At 39.3% G+C, this 19,954-nt stretch overlaps 1 protein-coding gene across 7 annotated transcripts in view; it reads left to right on the plus strand.

Moving 5' to 3' along the window:
* DCUN1D4 (defective in cullin neddylation 1 domain containing 4) overlaps positions 1 to 19,954 on the plus strand; it is a 73,215-nt gene that overhangs the window by 20,912 nt on the left and 32,349 nt on the right. For 6 of the 7 annotated variants that reach the window (XR_012516831.1, XM_074396112.1, XM_074396114.1 and 3 more), the window contains exons 2-5: positions 9 to 79; positions 260 to 299; positions 10,619 to 10,733; positions 14,034 to 14,125. Coding sequence is in view for 6 of the 7 variants with exons in the window: in XM_074396112.1 (XP_074252213.1) it covers positions 9 to 79; positions 260 to 299; positions 10,619 to 10,733; positions 14,034 to 14,125 (318 nt within the window). In the remaining variant the exon portion in view is untranslated. The remainder of the gene's footprint in view (positions 1 to 8; positions 80 to 259; positions 300 to 10,618; positions 10,734 to 14,033; positions 14,126 to 19,954) is intronic. The other variant, XM_074396115.1, reaches the window with a different exon arrangement.

The raw sequence follows: 19,954 nt of genomic DNA on the forward strand, positions 1-19,954 counted from the left end.
TTTTAAAGACTTTCAGCTGAACTCCCATCTCTCAACACTGGCAAATATTCATAAGATCTACCACACCCTTAATAAGCTAGTAAGTCATTCTTTTAAAGACAAAATTATCAACTGTTTGAAGTAGTCATTTTGAGAAAGCGTATTTGATAAAAATTTGTATTTTAGATATTAGGATATCAGTTGCTTATGAAAATAGTGAATGGTAAAACTTGCTATATGGTTTGTGATTTCTTGCTAATAACAAACATATTTCTTGCAGAACCTAACAGAAGACGTTGGCCAAGACGATCACCAAACAGGTATCTGTAAACGCTAACACTACTTAATTTTAAATAACTTCTTAATATAAAAGTAGGAAAGAGAAATACTAGCCATGAATGCTCTATGTTGTCTTAATATACTCCATTAACAAGTTGTACCTTGGCTGAAGTTGTTTCTCAGGGAGTAATGAAGGCAGCCATGTTATAGCTTCTTTCTAGTAGGGGCTCTGATTTATAACAAAGCACTTTTTAATCTCTTTAAAGAGGCTGGGGATTATTTTGAATAGTTTCAATAAACCATTTTTTTTTCTCTACTGCAGTATTTTCATTTATACTAAAAAGGTGCTAACATAATGCAGTTTGAAAGGTATTCCACAAATATCTGTGAAATTGAGCTGAAAAATGATTTAATATGGTGCATGTGTGTGCGCACATGTGTGTATGTGTATATGTTTATAGTTCCTGAGGATTTAGGAATGGGAAAATTGAAACTTGATATAATATTATAAGTTATTCTCTAACCCTAAGGTTCTCAAAGTTTAGCTGGCATTACACCTGGGGAGAGGCCTTGTTTAAAGTATAAATACTGGGTTCCACTCCAGAGTTTCTGGTTCTGTAGACTTAGGCTGGGACCCCAGAGTTTGCTTCTACATGACGCTGATGCAGCTGGTCTAGAGACCACACTTTGAGAACCACTTCTCTCAACTGTTAGTAATCATAAAGTTTAGAAACTTGCATTTGATCTAAGTTACTAAACTCACAGCAAAAGTTATTAAAACACATTTTAAATTTTTTGAAAATGCCATAGTAATAGATGAAATTTGTCTTAGTCTGGGCAGCTATAATAGAGTACCTTAGACTGGGTAGTTTATAAGCAAAGAACTTGATTGTTCATGGTTCTGGAGGCTGGGAAATTTCAGATCAAGGCACCAGCAGATCCCGTGTCTGGTGAGGGTCTGTTCCTCACTGATTGGTGCCTCTTTCTTGCTGCATCTTAACATGGCACAAGGGGCAGACAGCTCCCTTAGGCCTCTTTTTAAGGGCACTAATTCCAATTAGGAGGGCTCTACCTTCCTGACCTAATCACCTCCGAGCCCTACCTCTTAATACCAACAGATTGGGGATTAGATTTCAGCATGTGAATTTTGGAGGCACACAAACATTCAGGCCATAGCAGTGCTTGTTGGGGGATTTTGAATAGCACAAAAGTAAATACAGTGAAAAGTGGCAGTTGTCTTTTTTATCTCCTAATCCTATCACTTTCTGCCAGCACAAGGTTTAACATTGGTCCTTTCAGACTTTTTTTTTTCCAAAGCAAAAATTGTTTATTTTTAAGAAAAAGATATGATTTCTCATTTTCTATTCGTAGCCTAAGTTTTCATTCTTTCCAGTGCAACCCAAACCTCTTGAACCCTTTTCAGTGTCATCCAAAGCTTTGAACTTCTGTTTCTGGATAAGGAATTCATTCACAAATGATCTGCAATTCAGTCATCTTGTTTGACTTCAGACTTTTCTTTGTCAAAATTAAGCAGCACAGCACCAACATTTCCTCTGTAATTTTCTTCTATGACATCACCTCCTACATCTGTAAGGTGTTTTGCAGCCAAGCCAGTGTGGAGCTATTCTTCCACAACACCTGGAAGCAGGAGCTATTTGAATGTCTGTTTTCACAAGAGATTTCTCCATAGGTGGTATTGTGTCATCATAGGCACTGTACAGGTCATAGCCTGTAGCCTGTGCAGCCCTCAGGTCGGGCTGTGGTGTGCTGGGCAAGGCAGAGCTGCACGCTGACCTCTGCACGCCAGACAGCTTGCTGGGGAGAATGGCGGGTACCTCTTTAGAGAAGGGCAGGGCAGAACAAGAAGGTGAGCGAAGGAGAGAGATGAGGGAATGAGAGGGTGCAGGATCCTTTCTCATGTTTTTATGCTTGCATTTACATTTTTAGTAGTAGTTTTAAATTTAGTATCAGTGATATACTATACATGTTATACTGCTTTTTTCTTTTTTCATTTAATGATGCATTTGAGGATGCTGTTGAGACTTAGGATTCTCTCTACCTTCAGCTCTAAATTGGTTCAGAATCAATTGAAAATTAGGTGTAAGGTGGAGATTGAAGTAACAGTGTTTTTGGAAAACACAAGTTAGATGTGCAGCAAATACACAGGCCTTTCAGCGTTTCACCGGAATCACTGCCACAACTAGATAAGCACAGGCTGGCACACATGCTGACCCTTCACACCCTGCGCGTCAACAGTGGAAGGGTTCATACTCTTTCTGCCTGCTCCACTGGCAGGCAGATCTGAAAGGGAGTTCAGAGGGGCGGGGCGCTCTGCTCAGTTCAGTCTCTCAGCACTTAGATCAGGCACTCCTTCTTCCAGTGGGAGAAGTGAGACAGGGGCAGAGACTGCACTAGGAGTGTTCTAGGAGTTCAGGGGCACTGAGGGTCCCTTCACGTGATGGACCCTCATATCTATATTTGCTGATATGGAAACATATCAGCAAATATAGATCAACTCAAGGGAAGTCAAAAATAATTTATTTTGTTGTTTCAAAGTAGTATATCTGCATGGTTTTAAAAAAATATATAAAACAAAAGTGAAGATTTCTGTCCCAGTTTATCACCCTTAACTTCCATCTTCCACTAGTAGTCCATATTTGACTTTCCAGAGGTAACTTGTTTCTTCTGTTTGTTAACCAAATGATGATGATGATATATTTTTTCCTTAAAAACAAGTGTATGTTTGTGTTTGCTTCTTTTTTAGTCAGTATATCTTTGAGATCTTTTCATAGTAACACATTTATAAAGCATTTGTTTTCTTTTTTAATGGCTGTGTAATTTTCTAACCTATGGATATTTTACAATATGTTTCTTCAGCCTTCTGTTGATTTATGTACACTTGTGTATTTAACTTTTAGCCACCACCAATAATGTGGGAATATAACTTTTGGGCCAGTTTTAATAATTACTTTTGAATTAGATAAGTATTGTTACTGTAGTAATTTCACATGTAAATATTTAACCCAAAGTGTGGCAGTTGAAAAACTAAGTTAAAATTCAGGAAAGCAAAAGAGGAAAGTATACTTGGCTTTATGTTTCCACTTTTGCCTTGGTTACAGTGGATAATGTCCAATGCTGGGAATACTTTTCTTGGGATCCTTGGGGTGTCGCTTAGCCAGCTGGAAACTTCTGTGGCTGGTGGCGCCTTCTGCCTGAGTATTGCTTGTACCTGCTGGCCTCATTCCACCCACTTGGCCAGGCAGGCTGCGCTCAGCTCACGCTGCCAGCCCAGATCCCACACCTGCCAAGTGCAGGTCAGGCACAGAGCAGCAAGGAGTATGTGGGCAAGTGAGCACCTGGTTCAGTCACTGCCCATAGCCAGGCATGCTAGCTGCTGTGGTGGGGCAGGCAGCTACATGTGCCTGCTCTGTGTGAGCTTGCAGCTGGACCAGATGTACTGCATGTGGCTTCTGCTGTGGGCACCTGCACCTGGATGAGGGGAATGTGGTAGGGTCTGGAATCTTGGAGACACCGGTAACCACAGAACCTGAAAGAGGGTATCACAGCCCTGGCTCGAGGAACCTCTAGATCTGGACTCCCCAAAGGGCTGCAGCTCTTCTCTCCTCACCACCCACAATGTGGCTAGTGGCAGGGGGTGTGTTTCAGTCCTGTTTGTGTTACAGCTCTTTTAGTCATGTATTTGGAGGATCCTGAGTTCTTGTCCCACGTCCAGGAAGAATGAGGTATGCAGACAAATGGAGGGTGAGCAAGGTGGAGAGGAGCTTCTTTGAGCCACAGAGCAGTTCTCAGGAGCCCTGAAGTAGGTAGCTCCCTTTTGCAGTCAGGTTCCTCCCGACATCTTTGCAGCCCTCAGCAGAGAGGTGATCTGGAGTGAGTAGCTCCTATCTACAGGCAGGTTGTCCTGTCCTCTGCCCTGTCTGGGGTTTTTAATGGGCTTCAGAGGGGAGGAATTGCGTGCTGATTGGTCCATGAACGGCCATGAGCTGTTCCGGAAAAAGCACCGTAAGTTCTTACTCTAGTCCATGGAACTGGCAGCCCAGCCTTCAGGCATCAGGCCATCCCAGTCTTGAAGATGTGGATTTTACTAGGCACCTGCCCCTTTCTGCCCAGAAGCCTATCTGCTTCCTCCTGCCATCAACCTGCCAACTATGGTGCCCATGGTGCTCAGGCTGTTTGTCCCAACAGGCACTTGCAGGTCTGCAACAAGCTGCCCTTATCCTCCCTCGGCCTTCCCCTCATGCTTGTCCATGCCCAAAGTTTGGAGGGAGCTAAGGTGGCAGGGGGCTGGTGTGTCAGCACTGTCCCAAGTATGTGCACATCTGGCCAGGTTGTGACAGGGCCTGGGCTTGGCTTCAACTTTACTCTTAAAATCGGAGCAGGCACCAGGAGCAGGGAGATGGGAGGCTGTGGGAGTAGGGGGCCTTCCCGTCCCTGAGAGTGCAGGGATGCCTGGATCTGCAGCCTCGGCTGGGTGGCTGCAGCTGTGCTTGGGAGGGCGAGGGTCCTGCCCCCACAGCTCAGAAGGATGCGGGGCTCCTGCCTGTTCCCGCTTGGTGGTGGAGTGCGCAGCGTTGCTGCTTTTCCACCACTGCAGCCGGCCTCATGGCAGTGATGGCTTCAGATGGGCCTCTGCTGCCATCAGTATGATGTGCTGGTTTATTGCCTAGTACCTTGTAAGTGCCCAGTCAATGTCAGTTAGTGTTAGTAATTTCTTGGAGTAGCCCATTTCATTAACATTTCCCATCTGGTTATAGCCTCACTTGTGATTGCTATACCCAACAGAGTATACTGTAAAAGCTGAGCAACACAAAATCTATGATGTTTAGACATCTGAGAAAGTTGAGTCATTGTAGTACTTCTTGGAGTCTCTCAGCCTAACAGTAGTAGTCTGGGCAATACCTGTAACTCCTGTGTGTGGAAGAGCCAAATCTCAGTTCTAGAGGTCAGGTATCTTCCTGCTCTGCCTCTTCTCACACCTTTCTTGTGTGCTCCCAATTTTCCTCCCACCAAAAGGAAAAAGAATGAATTAGTAGTTAATCTTGGAGAAATAGCACAAAATAGAAGGAGTGAATTTTAAAAAGCCAATCAGAGAGGACCAAAAAAAATTAGGAAGATGATGATAGATGTCACAAGTATTTAGAGAGAAAGGAAAAAATTCTTTTCTCTTTAGTTAGGATGAAAATTGTACATTTAAGCACTGATAGTTTCACTCAGGCAAGCAAGCAGTTCAATGATCTGTTCAAGAAAATGAAATAAAAATACTAGGTAGTGGTAAGATATCTTAAAAGGCAGTCTGTCAAATTACTGTATCTTTGTGACTGTTCAATGAAAAGTGAGGCAAAATAGCTGTATAAAAAGTACTGAAGTGGCAGGATGAATTCTGTAAAATGTTAGTAAGTGAAACAAGGCTGTGATGCAGTCAGCTCACTAAAATGAAAAATGAGAAAGTGAGACTTTTGTATTGGAACATCTATTTGTATTAAGTTTGGAGAAGTAAAAAATATTCTCTAGTTTTCTAGACCTCTTTGACTTTTTTTACTTGAGGACCTCAAAGCAGAAAGATTAAAAAAAAAGAAGGAAATGAAGCACCTACTTAAGGACTATTTAGTAAGAATAATGTGCTATGTAGTTAAATTACTATGAAAACAGCAAGCTTGATAGACATTAAAGGGCCTTTAGTCTGAACCAGGTGAACTCAAGTTGCCCTTTAAAATGGACTTTCTGACAGAAATGCTAGGTTAGACCTGTTGAAAAAATGTTGACAATATTTCTGATTAATGTAGGAAGAAAAGCTATATTCATTGATAGTCTCATTTATTTGAAATCAGATAGTGTCAGTTAAAAAATATTTAATTTTGTTCTCTTGAAACACTGAACCCCAAAGAAACCTGAACTTAAGTAATAATTGGGCAAAAATTGCACACAATTCTGATTGCTTTTATAAGTGTCATATAAATACCACAGCATTAAGAAAGAGCTTCTAATGATAGGGGATTGATTTCAAAGACACTGAAGTGGAAATGTAGAAACATCTTCCAGATATGTCAACATAAATAACTTTAAAAGTACTTTGTAATTATTGTTAACAATATAATAAAATATCAGCCTTAATATCTTGCTTCTACCTCTAATGCCAGATGTTTGTACCTAAGTACTTTAAAATGGTTAAAATAGCTAATTCTCTGAGGCAGATAAATATTTCATAACATTCTTATTTATATTATTTGCACTTTTTGTAAAGATAAACTTTTAAAGTCGAATAATACAAGTGATACAAGTTCTGAGTCAGTGAAGTCTAAATTTAATGATACAAATAAATGCAAATTTGTAGAAGTTATTTATATTTAAGTATTTTATCATAAAAATATACCAAGTTATCTTAAAAAGCAAGTATTTCTTGAATACATCTTTTTAAAAAAAAATCCTATCTGCCAGGACACTTAAAGTCAACTGTTTTAGTGACAAGTGGGAAAAAAATCTGAAATGATGGTGTTTTATCTACTCATAGGTGTTTTAAGTCTCTGGAAATGTATTTTTTTTTAGTAGAATCTGATTTATACATGTTTTAGGAACATGGAGAAATTATCCATTATATAATGTTCCTAAAACATGTATAAATCAACAAATATTCAACAAATATTTACTGAGAGTCCAGCATATGACTCAGTAATGGATGTATCTTATTATTACTGTAGTAAGACACTGTATTAGCTGCTGAGTATGTACAAGTGAACCATACAGGACCCCACAAAGCAGTATGTGCCATTGTTTGTGCTCTTGAGAAATCCCAGTTGTTGTTCTTGCTTAGTTAGGATCCCTGCAGCCATTGGGGGAGCAGGTTTGGGGCAAATGGACTTGAATTGGGTGTTATCTGTATGTTTTGTTGATTTAGTTCATTCTGGCAAATTATTATTTCAAGTCAAGTTGTTTTCCTCAGCATTAAAATGTTTATTTTTTTGTAGCCTGAGTGGGTTCCCGGGTAACTCTGCTTTGACCAGCTGTGCCATGTAATCCTCAGTCACTTTCCTTCCCTTCCCTTGGCCCAAGTTTACCTCATCCTCCTTGTGAGGCAGCTGTGCAAGAGTCAGCGAGTCAGTGCCTGAACCAGGATGGCTATCAGGGTAGGTGGATAGACAGTTTCTTTGTGAAAAATGGCCCCTTAATTGTCACTTGCTTATACTGATGATTAGAGTGGAGAGATGCTTAAAAAAAAAAAAGTTATGCCTCTTAGGAGATAAAAATTTTAATAAATGACAGAATCAGTTGCCAAATCTGGGATGATTTGGGTCTCAGAGATGAGTAAGATTTCCCCAGACATAAGAAAAAATTATTTGTGAAACTTTTAATAGAAAGCATTTATCAATAAGAAGAAAAATAAGAGAAAGTTGGAAATGTTAATTTATGATTATGTATTTACCAAAAACATGCTCATGTTGCAAGTAAGATTCAGTTGAAACCAAATGTTGTACCAGTGTGTCTAGGAAGAAGCAGGTGGTAGAGGAGCTAATGAGTGAACTTTTATTGGTGAATAATGGGGTAGACGTTATTTTAAACAGTGTTCCTCTTCTTATGGATCGCGGAGATAAGTGCATATTCCTCTATGTCTGCACATGTGGAAGGGGAGAGGTTACTGCCAGACCACAAGCTAAGAACCAAACCATGATTGCTGTTGGAAGAAAGGAAATGTCTTTTCTTCCTGCATATACATCTGAGGAGGGAGAAGCCAACCTTGAGGATCAGGAAAGACTCTTCATTTCTGGGCAGTATGACAGGCTTTACTGCTGAGCAGGGCATACCTTTTCATCCTGCAAGCCCCACCCTACGGCATTAATAGGTATGAATAAATCTTTGTTTTTATATATTGGCAGTCTGCAGAAGTTTGGGTCACTGCAATTATTTGGACCTTTTAGTATGCTTTAGTGGTGTTTGTGAATGAGGCAGCATTTTACAGGGAAGATGAATGGGGTGTGTGAGGTGGTGGGCTGCACTCTCCCTCTTTCTCTTCCAGTTCTCATTGCAGTTGTGGGGAGAGAGAGATGGGGGTGCCTAGTGTCTTTGAAGAGCCCTCTACTCTCATCCTTGGAAGGACAGAGCCTCGTTGTGCCCCCAGGAATGGTGGCTGAGGGTCATCTGTTTAGACTTGAACTGGTTTTGTGCTGAAGGAGCAGGCAGGATCCTTGAGCCTGTGCACTGTCCAACACAGGTCTGGGAAGGACCCTCATCTGGGCCAAAGTCCCAATTTATGATAGAAAAGGTGCTTTGGACTGGTATGTTCCTGAAGCATGTCATCTCAGGAATTTAGCACAGTGATAGAAGCCCAGATATGAACTGGGATTTGGGTTTTGGCTCTGATCATTGCTCTTAGCAGGGTTGTGACTTTTGGCTATTGACAGCTCTCTCTGCCTTCAGAGCAGGTGTCTGGAAAGAGCTGCTCACATTAACTGTGTCCACTTCCTCACCTCTCCGCACTCCCACCAATCCGTGGACAGCGTACTTTATTGCTAAATCTCATTGTGCCTTCATTCCTTACCTGAGTTGACCTCTGTGCTTCAATTGAACACTCCCTTCTCAAAGCACGCTCTCCTCCTTTGGCTTCCAGGACATTACACTCTCCTAGGTTTCCTCCCTGCCTAGGTTTTTACCTCCTTTTTTCCAGGCTCTTGACACTCTCGGGGGCTCTGTCCTTAGTTTTCTGCTTCTCAGTTTTCCACTTTTATGGCCTTGTAGAGGTGGCAGCAAATGGAGCCTGAGAGCTTGGGCTTTGCTACTGGGCTGCTTGGTTCATACCTTGACTTTACATCCTGCTTTCCAGCTGTCACTTAATCTTTGTCTGCTTTGGTTTCCCTGTTTGTTAAAATATGAGACATGCTGCAGACTTGTGTCCTGAGAGTTAAGTGAATGCTGAAGGCCGCCATGAGCATAGTGCACATGCCTCCTTCTGTGGTGCTGCTAGGAATTGATTTCTTTATATCAGCCACACCTGAACACAGCACTTGGTGCCTAAGGACTTACTGAATGGATATTTTTTTCCTTCATAAAAATTCTGAGAAGTAGCTGTGTAACAATTCTCATTCTTCAAATGGTGAATGAGAGACCCCAAGTAGGTTAGCGACTGATAGAACCACATAGGTGAAGAACTGGAGCTTACTCATTGACTGCAGATTATTCATTCCCCGGCACACCTGCACGCTCTCCTGTCCTCATGGCTTCCTGAGAACCCTGGGCCTTTAACCAAGGGCTAGTGCAAGGAGGAGAGACATGGGGTTCAGAGTTCACCACTTCTCATTCCTGAGATCTCAGGAGGTCACTCAAATGCTTAAGCCTTAGTTTTCCCTGTCTGTTAAATAGAAATAATTATCTTTGCCCTGCCTGTCATTCATGGTTATTGTAGGAACCAAATGACATAATATATTTGAGGGCACTTGTACCAAGATGGGGTATTTTCATCATCTTATAGTTGTCTTGCAATTTATAATGGTTTAAGATGGGCTGAAGCAAGACTGCCTGAGTTTGAATCCTGGCTTTGCCATTTGCCTAACCCCCTTCTGCCTCAGTTTTCTCATCCGCATAAGGCAATAATAGTTCTTTCTTCATGGGCTTGCTGTGAACATAAATGAGTTAGTTCATGCAAGTGTTAAGAACAAGGCCTGGCTCACAGTAAGACCTCAGTAAGTGTTCAGTGGTTATTATTATCTGTTATTACATTTTAATATCGGACAATTACCAAATGAAACTTACGTTTCCTGACTGAAAACCTTGACTGAACGGGGCAAAATCTCTTAAGTGGCAGAAACAAACAAACAATTGTTGTGGACATTTTGCTCAAGGTAATGTCAGACATCTGCCAAAAAAACCCTAAATCCTGTTTTGCTTTTTTTGTAATCAGATCTCTTTTGAAGCTTAAGAGTATTGGGACTGATGTGCTTACATGTATTTTAGAGTCAGGGTTACTTGTTGAGCTGACCTCGTTTCATGACGTATGTACATGAGATAGCACTGCAGTTCGTTTTGAGGCAACATTGACATATGAGAGAAGAGAAAGATTAGATGATTTAGTATTTTTGGAGAGTAAATTGAAATGGTGATAACTTCTATTTCTGGTGTGATTTGGGTTGGTGAAGTATTAACTTATTTGTGTCATTGCTAGGTTTATTTTTTGACCATAATATGTTTTTTCAATAAGGAACTAAAAGCCCGTGTTTTGTTTACATAGCATTTATAGATAACATCTATATTCTTTACAATACAAGCTGGAAGTGTGTAATTCAGCAGTACTGTTCTTTGGAAGTGTTAGGATTTAGCATACCTTAATCTTGTGCTCTTTGAATTTGTTTTGTAGGAAGTCTGCGGTCTTGCGGTTCTTCAGACTGCGTTAATAAAGTGATGCCACCAAGGAAAAAGAGAAGACCTGCCTCTGGAGATGATTTATCTGCCAAGAAAAGCAGACATGATAGGTACGATGTAGACAGTAGATCAGAATCAGTGACACGTGTGTCGAAGATGCACATTTCTGCCTAATTTAGTGTGGGTCTTCCATGTGTGCAAATGCCAACTGGAATATTGTTTGGGCTTTGCCAGCTGATTTTTCAAAGTGTAATTATTTAATCATGTTTATTTTGTATTTTAGTTTAAAAACAAATTAAGCAATTTGAATTCTTAGAAGATGAAGTTTTATCTTAATCCATTGATCCTCCAAAACTGGTGCAGAGTTCTTTTTTTTTTTTTTTTAAGCCTTGCTGTTTGTGCCTGCTGAGGACCACAGAATTGGTCTCTTGTTCTTTAGGCGGGTCTCACTCATTCACTTCAACTACAGAGCTGGAGAGATCTGCCTGTACTTAGTGGTCTGTGGCTGCCCAGAATATCAGCCAAGCTGAGGTTTATTCTCAGATGGGTGAGAATTTGATAGAACTGTGAAAAACAAGACTCTTTAAACTACTTCTCTTTCATACAAGTGAACTTGTTAATTTTGGTAACTCCAGAGGCCTGTTAGATTCATTCATTTCAAACATCTTTATTGTTTCACCCTGAGTTCAGTAAGTAGTTTTTTTCTTCCTTTGTTTTAGAAACAGTGAATGAACATCATTGTCTAGTCTTTTCTACCTTTCTCCATCTTTCCCCATTCTGGCTTTGTGGGTCTCGTCACTAATGGGCCTGAATTTCCACATCTGTTAATCCAGGGGATTTAAATTAGATTTTTCTCTTTCCTTCTTGCTGTGATTCTTTGTATACTACAGCTCAGAGGAATAAGAAAGAAAGACTCTGAAAATGTAAAAATAATGTTGCTGTTTATATCTCAAATTAATAGAAACTATTATGTAAAATAAGATGGTAATGATTTAGAAGATAATCACCAGCAGCCTGTAGGCCAGTGATTTTTCAGCTTTACAAAGGCAGGTTACTTTGATAGTCTTTTGGTGGTATGGATATTATTATCAGAGAATTGTTAAATTCTACTAATCACACAATGTTTTGTGTCTTTATAGCACTTAGTATTTTCTCACCATAGTCTAATAAAATATAGTATGATAAAGCCAGATTAAAAACTGGCAGTGTAGTTGGAGTTTCTGAGTTTCATTCTTGGCCTTTCTTTTTTAAACAACTTTTATTTACATACTGTAAAGTTCATTCATTTTAAGTGTACAGTTTGGTGATTTTTATTAAGTTAACTGAATTGTGCACACCATCACTACAAACCAGTTATAGAACATTTACATCATCCCAATAAGATCCCTAATGCCCATTCAGTCACTCCTAGCCCCAGACAATGACTAATCTACTCTCTGCAGATTTCCCTTTTATGGATATGGCCTTTGTGTCTTGCTTCTTTCACTAAGCATGATGTTTTTGAGATTCTTGCATGAAATATCATATATCAATACATCATTTGTTTTATTTGCTGAATGGTATTCCATCGTATGGTCTTGGTTCTTTTTTATTATTTTTAAATAAATCAAATGTTATAGTGTCTCCAAGTTATTGGCCAGTTATAGGCTTTGTGCTGAGAAAGGAATGCCTGGGCCCAGAATTAGAACGTATTTATTTGAACCCTTGGCCGGTATCCACTTTTGTTTCCTGGTGGTATGGCTATCTTTTAGAGAAGAAATACAAAACTGCTGTTTTGCAGTTTCAGTAACCTGACACCCTATAATAACCATGTTCTTTTTTTTTGGTGTTAAAACCCAGAATCTAATCAGCGGTATATACTGATAATCAAGTGGGTGTCTAGGTCATGAATCAGTGTTCAATTAAATAGAATTCTACAGTTGAGCCTTGAACAATACAAGTTTAAACTGCCTGAGTGTACTTATGTGGATTTTTTTCAGCTAAACAGGGATCGAAAATACGCTGTTGAGGGATGTGAAACTCCACCTGTATGGAGCACTAACTTTTTGTATACACGGGTCCTATAGGTCTGACTGCGGGACTTGAGTATGTGCAGATCTGGGTATAGGTGGAGGTTGTGGAGCCAATCCCCTGCATATACGGGGAATTACTGAATATAATTTTCATATTCTTATATACTGTGTAAATTAAAACTATATTTATAAATGCTTATATACACAACTAGGTAATTTGCATATGAATAAGAGATAAAAAAATATACTTACAAATGATCATTTTAAAGCTATTGCCTCCCCTTCCCTCTCCCTGAAGGGAGTATCCCCTTCCTCAGCCCCTGGTTATCATGAAGTAAGTCATTTTCATGGAAGGTCACAGTTGCAATAGGAGGCTGCTGTAGTTCCTGATTCAGTTCTCCAGCTTATGCTGGGCTGTCTGTAAGACTAGAATTAGAAGAAAAAGGCAGAAACTGGATTCTCTATATTCCTCTCGCCTGAGGTTTCTAAGGTTATACTAATAAAGAAACCACCCAAGGGATATTGTCTTTGTCAGCCTTACATCAAAGTTTTATTTTTTTCCTGGAAGCTTGGACATGATTTGATGTTTCTTTTTATTTGCTTAGTGTTCTCTTGAGTTGTTTAATATTGAGAGATTCTTTCTTAGACTGTGTTGTGTTCCCAGCCTAACTTCTAAGACACAGAAATCAGACATGAGTGGTAGGCTCATTAATTGCTGAAAACACCTTAGACATTTCTTGCCATATCTCACCTTCATTTTGTAGTTACTTCTGGCTGGTAAGGTAGAAGGAAGTATATCAAATACCCGTTCTGTTCAGTTCTTACTGATTATTGTTAATCAGAGAAAAACGTACTATGTGCTTACCATTTACTTTTATATTAGGAGTGACTGTGTTTATACACTGTAGTTATAAAGCTGAAGCCTGTACATGCAGGAAATAAAATGTTTAAAATATACTTAAAATACTGGGCCAGGCATGGTGGCTCACTGTAATCCCAGCACTTTGGGAAGCCAATGCGGGCCGATCATGAGGTAAAGAGATTGAGACTATCCTGGCCAACATGGTGAAACCTCATCCCTACTAAAAAATACAAAAATTGGCTGGGCATGGTGGCATACGCCTGTAGTCTCAGCTACTTGGGAGGCTGAGGCAGGAGAAAAGCTTGAACCAAGGAGGCAGAGGTTGCAGTGAGCTGAGATCACACCACTGCAGCCTGGGCAACAGAGTGAAACTCCTCAAAAAAAAAAAAAAAAAAAAAAGAATATATATGCACACAACACACACTTAAAATATTGATTGAATAGATGTCTGGTTTGGGTAAAAGAATATAAATTATCTGCTACTTAAAAGAACTCAGTATCTTTAAATAACTTAAAACTGCTTTTTCAATTTCTAGCATGTATAGAAAATATGATTCAACTAGAATAAAGACTGAAGAAGAAGCCTTTTCAAGTAAAAGGTGCTTAGAATGGTTCTATGAATATGCAGGTGGGTATTCATTTGTATCATCTGAGACTGATTCTCCTTATTATAATAAGGAGTACCTTAGAGGTGATTAAAGAGTTTATAAATGTGTACATTTCAAATTTGGGGTGTGTGTGTGTCCCTGTTAGAGGGAGAGAGGGACGTAGTTATAACAAATCACCAAATGTCCTATTTATAGTTAGCAGCTAAGCCAAAGAATTCAGAACACTAGAAGGGAACTGAAAAGGTGAAATGACTTGGGAGAAGTACTTTGGATTGCTAGGAAACCTATTTAGAATGCTGATAATGGGTGATTATTTGGTTTAAGCAGAGATGCTAAAATAAGTTTTGCTGCTTTGAAACTCTTAATAGTGCAGTGAAATTTCTTTGTATTAAGTGTTTCTATTTGGAAAGAAAGATCATTTGGCAGAAAATGTTTTGTCCCTTAAAATGTCTTAAATTTAGTCTGTTTTTTGCAACTTAATATAATTGGTTGGGTAATACAATGTTGCAGTCTGGGGCTTATTTGTTATTGTGGCTTTGTGTGGTGTAAAAAAGAAAAAGAAAAAAATTTTAGACAAACTCAGACTGAAGGCCCTTTTACCTTTCTTCTTTCTCACCTTATTTCAGGCTCTTTTGTAACTTACCAACTTGGTTATTCCAGCAACCCCCAAACCAGTTGTCCTGTCATCAGTCTCTTCTCCAGACACGTGCTATGTGCCCTTGTCTTATTTTTTAAAAATTAAGCTCAGCAGATCATACGTGCATTCCTTAACAACCACAACCACTCCCCCAACCCCAACCCTATCTCCTGACCAAAAAATCCCTGCTACCTGCAGGATAAAAGACAGTTAACTCTCTGTCCCTTTGTCTGGGATGATTTTCTCCCCTTTTCCACCTGACATGCTCTATACATCTTTAAACCCTTAAGTAGCCTTTTCTGTACTCCCACAGGACAGTGTTTATAACTTGTTTCAGTTCTCTTTTATTGGTATCAAAAGGAGGAATTCCCCCTGTAGCCTCATGGCTATTTTTCTCCTATTCCCACCCAGCCCTTTTTCTGATGAGAGTCTTGTACACTATTGGCCACAGAGATTGTTCTAGGTGGCTGGCAGGTAACGCAGGCCAGACCAGTCAGACAAATCTTCCAGGGGTTTTCAGATTGAAGCTGGGAGAAGCATGTCTTTCTCTTCTGATGGAGGACTTGAAAGGTTACAGTTCTGATGGTTCTTTGGACTTTTGTGAGCTACCCCAGCATCTTTCTAATGAATTCTCTGTCATTCCATTAATGAGTTTGATCTGGATCTTGTTCACAGGGAACGGACACTAGTGCAAACACATAGATACTGTTAGCATTTGTCTGTTTTCATGTTTACAAACAAATTAAACATGAATTTGTTTTAATTCATTGAACCTGAATCTCTTGGAAACCTTTTGAATTTCTAGTAAAAGTGATTGACAGTTGGGCACGGTGACACATTGTAGTCCCAGCACTTTGGGAGGCTGAGGTAGGCAGATTGCCTGAGGTCAGGAGTTTGAGAACAGCCTGAGCAACATGGTGAAACCCTATCTCTGCTAAAATGCAAAAAATTAGCCAGGTGTGGTGGCATGTGCCTGTAATCCCAGCCACTCAGAGGCCGAGGCAAGAGGATCTCTTGAACCTGGGAGGCAGAGGTTGCAGTGAGGCAAGATTGTGCCATTGCACTCCAGCGTGGGTGACAGAGTGAGACTTTGTCTATAAAAAGCAAAAACAAAAAGCGATTGACACTTTTACTAGATATTCCGTAAATGGGTGCTGAATGAATGAAGAGCATTTTTGTATTCTTATCACTTTGATCATGAAGATAGCTTGCTTTCCTATATTGATTCAAATTTATTGTTACGAAAATGTCTTATAAGAAGGAAATTTTAAACAAAGAGTACCCTTAATCCCATCACCATAGGAAAGTTATTCTGATTTTTTGGTATACCTTACTTTATAAGCAAACACAGACTTTTCGTAATATAAGCTGAGAAAATAGCAAGGTATGATTTTTCTTGTTTGCCTTTCTCTAACTGCAGAAAGGTGACATTTTGGACACAAGGATTAAGCTACATTACTTAGGTTCCTTGGAATCCCTGCTAAGTCATTCATTTTAACTCATCCTTTCAAGGAATTTGTGTGGAGGTGACTATTCCTATTATTAGCCTGCTGCCCTTTTTTCGTCTTGTGCTATACCTTATCTGTTGGGAAAATACCTGGCATTAGGAATAACTGAAGGCCGCAATTGGCATGTATTTTCATTTCGAGTATCTCAACCATATGAACTGAAACTGTAGGTCAGTATTAGTCCAGAAAAATGAATCACGAGAAGAACCAGTATGACTAACAGGTTGTGCCGTAGGATGAGTCTGTGGGAGCAGGCTGTGAGGCCACAGGCCCCCTAGATACCAGCACAAGGAGGACTTGTAAATGAATTTGAGATGTGTTCATTTTCCATAGAAGAGAACAGGCTGGTTTGGGCTGAGGATAAATGCTGACTCCCTGCCTTTTAGTCTGGAGTAGAGTAGAATGGAGGGGCAGCAGGGGCCTGGTGGTATAATTATTTCAGATATATAGACTAGTTCTTTCTAGAATTCTAGTTCTTTCTAGAATTCTCAATTCCACTTTGCACCTTGCCCTCTGCCTTCCATGGCTCCTGAAGCCTGAGCCCAGCTCCTCCAAGTTTCTGTCTGGCCGGTTAACCCCAGTCCTTCTCTGCACATTCTAGGATGCAGCTTTTCACTTTCGATAATCTCCAGCTCAATTTCTGATTTCCAGTGTAATAAATAAATGTAATAAATAAACCCACCTTCACTGGTGCTTTTCCTCCTGCTCTCTGTAGTTGCAGGATTACTCCCTTTTGCACTTTGGTACTTTAGCTCTCTGTGGCTTTAGAAAGGATCAGCTGGAAGGTTCAGGGAAAGTGTTTATTTAGACCTTGATCTGAACCAGGAGTCCCATTCTGTTTCATTAGAATGAAGACAATCAGTTTACATAATTTATCTAATAATTCCCACTTTTAGAAATATATCTGAGAATAAGGAATTAAGCCAAATACATAGGTGCCAACATTGATTTTACAGTTACACCAAAGCTGACATACATGGGTCATAATAGTTCTACAAGCCCTGACTATAGGCCCTTCAGTCTATTTTGGATTAAGTTCTATAGCAGAATGGTTTTTTTGGTTTGCCAAAAAATAAGTCAGGCATGGACAGTTGCAAAAAATAATAAACTGATCTGATAGTGAAGGAAGAGATGTTAAAAACTACCAAAGAGACCGTGGGGGCCCCATTTGCCTCCGTGATGTAGCATGAAAAGGTCAAGTATCTTTAGTTAGGTACTCCTGCTTAAGATGGCAGGGAAAATGGAAGGACCACTTCTTTTTGAATTATTGTCAGTGTATCAGTCTTACCAGAGGTACCTCCAGTATCTCGTCACCTGAGGCATTTTGTTCCTTATTATTTTAGACTTAAGTTAAAAAAAATTTTCTCAGACTTCACTTCTAACCCACTTTGTGTTAGTCAGTGGCATATTTGTTAGCTTGCTTGACAGAGGTAATTACCTTAGTTATACAGATAAATGTAGTGTAAAATGCAACTAGAATCCCAAAAAGTCATGTGATTACAACTAGATTTAAATGTACGCATGGGAAAGATGAGAAGAAAAGTGTTAGGGTTGGGCACAGTGGCTCGCACCTGTTATCTCAGCACTGTGGGAGGCCGAGGTAGGACCACTTGAGCTAAGGAATTTGAGACCAGCCTGGGCAATATAGTGAGACCCCATCTCTTAAAAGAAAAAAAAAGTGTTAGATGGCAGGGATATTGGTAGCATTTAAATAATGTTGATTGGCAAACTGTATTTTAACATATTTTGGATAAGGTATTACTTTTGACAGTCATGCCATTGCAAATTATACTCTAAAATCTTGCTTTTCTAAAGCACACAGACACTGTATATATAAGTAGTAGAGCAACACTGTATAAAATTGGGAAAAAAGAAAAGGCATGAATAACTTTATATAAATGCTGCAAAGTATATCTCAACAGACCTTTGTTGAGGGTTGAGGTCTGGGGTGCAGTCAGCAGAAACACTGTGCTCAGAGTTCCTTTTCCCATGTGGCAAACAGGCAAACAAGTAGAGAAGCATCATCTTTGTAGTGAAATAATATTGACAGAGATGGCAGTAGCCAGGTTGGAGAATGCACAGCTAGGAGAGGAAGCCGGGGAACACGCAAGCCTCATGTGCAGAAGCATGGCAAATGCAGGCGGCTTGCTAGACTCAAGAATGAGTTGCACAGAAAGAGCTTTTTTAAATCAGGAAGAATAAAAACCAAGAAGAGAGGAATTTTAAAAGAATTACAAAGTAGCTTTCCCCCCAGCTCTGTGCAGCTACTTCTCAGCAAGTCATATCAGTAGGTAGCAAAAAAGTATCTGTTCCTAAAAACAACACCTCTTCACAAAATAGGAATAGATGGGTATTTTCTTATTAGAATAATTATTCTTTAATCTCACAGCCTAAATACTTGGCAGTAGTAGAATGATGAAAAGAACTTTGATTCATATAAGCACACATATGTATACTTAACAGTGGAGTAACATAAAATGTGTTAATATAAACTAACAATAATGAAGTAGATGCAGGGATACTATCACAGGAAGATTACCAGACACAGTCAGTGAAAAAGGCAAGGTGTACAATTACAGGCACCTCGCAAACCCGTGTGCACAGATGAACAAATTTAAAACTGCATTTTAGTATATATTTGCCCATACATAGCAGAAAGGTCCAGGAGGATACATGTCTATCTGGTCAAGAATGGGAGAAGGCAGCTTTCTTTTTTAACTGTTTATTTTACTCTGTGTCTTCTCTATTTGAATATTCTATCATGTGAATGTATTGAGGGGTAGTGTGTCTAATACACACAAGTGTGCACCTGTCGATATATACACTCTCAAACGAAAGAAAGCTGGTAATATATTGTATGCTAAAATGCTAAGTCAAGAATGAGATAAGAATGTCCACTCACTACTCTTATTTGCCATTGTTTGGAAGTTACTAGCCACTGCTATTAGACAAGAGAAAGAGACAAGGAACGTAAATATTGGAAAGGAGGAGACGAAAATGATCATTGCAGATGAAATGATTAAATTGTTTTATACTTGGAAGGCCAAAGAGAATTGCCTGGGCAAACTTAGAAACGCTAAATAAATATGTATATATTCCATGCATATACAGTTCTATAGATGGCTTATTTGGGGAGGTGTTCTTAAAGAAGCTCTTTAATAAATAGTTGTCTCTGCAGATTAGGGAGGATTCAGATGGGGAAAACTTTGCTTTTGGAACTTTTTTATTTTCAAATGAAACTTTGTATCATATTTATGTATTAATGTACCAAACTAAAACTTTTATTTGGTTTTCTTATAATCAAGATGATAAAACTAGGAATATATAAATATATGTATATATATAAAATTATATGTACATTTATATGTAAATATAATAAATATATAACAATTTACATAAAAGGGATAGAATCCCAGAAAAAAGGTACAGATTTGAATATATAAAGCAAAATATTGTATAACAAAGTGGAACATTTGTGATTGAAAGGAAAATAATAGCAAGGGGAAACAAGTATTTGCTTTGGCCAGATTATGAGAAAGGGCCTGAGTTTGAACTTTACGGGGAGCCAAGGATTTGAAGCAGAGAAGTGACATAAGACTTTCCAGCAGGAGCTCCAGGTGACTTTAACGTTCCTCCTTTGTTAAGAATAGCCACCTCATACTTTGACTCTGTAGGTGAAAGTCTTGTTACTTTGTATTGAAGTT

The sequence above is a fragment of the Saimiri boliviensis genome, chromosome 3 (assembly GCF_048565385.1).
Source record: "Saimiri boliviensis isolate mSaiBol1 chromosome 3, mSaiBol1.pri, whole genome shotgun sequence".
In the NCBI taxonomy this organism is placed as follows: domain Eukaryota; kingdom Metazoa; phylum Chordata; class Mammalia; order Primates; family Cebidae; genus Saimiri; species Saimiri boliviensis.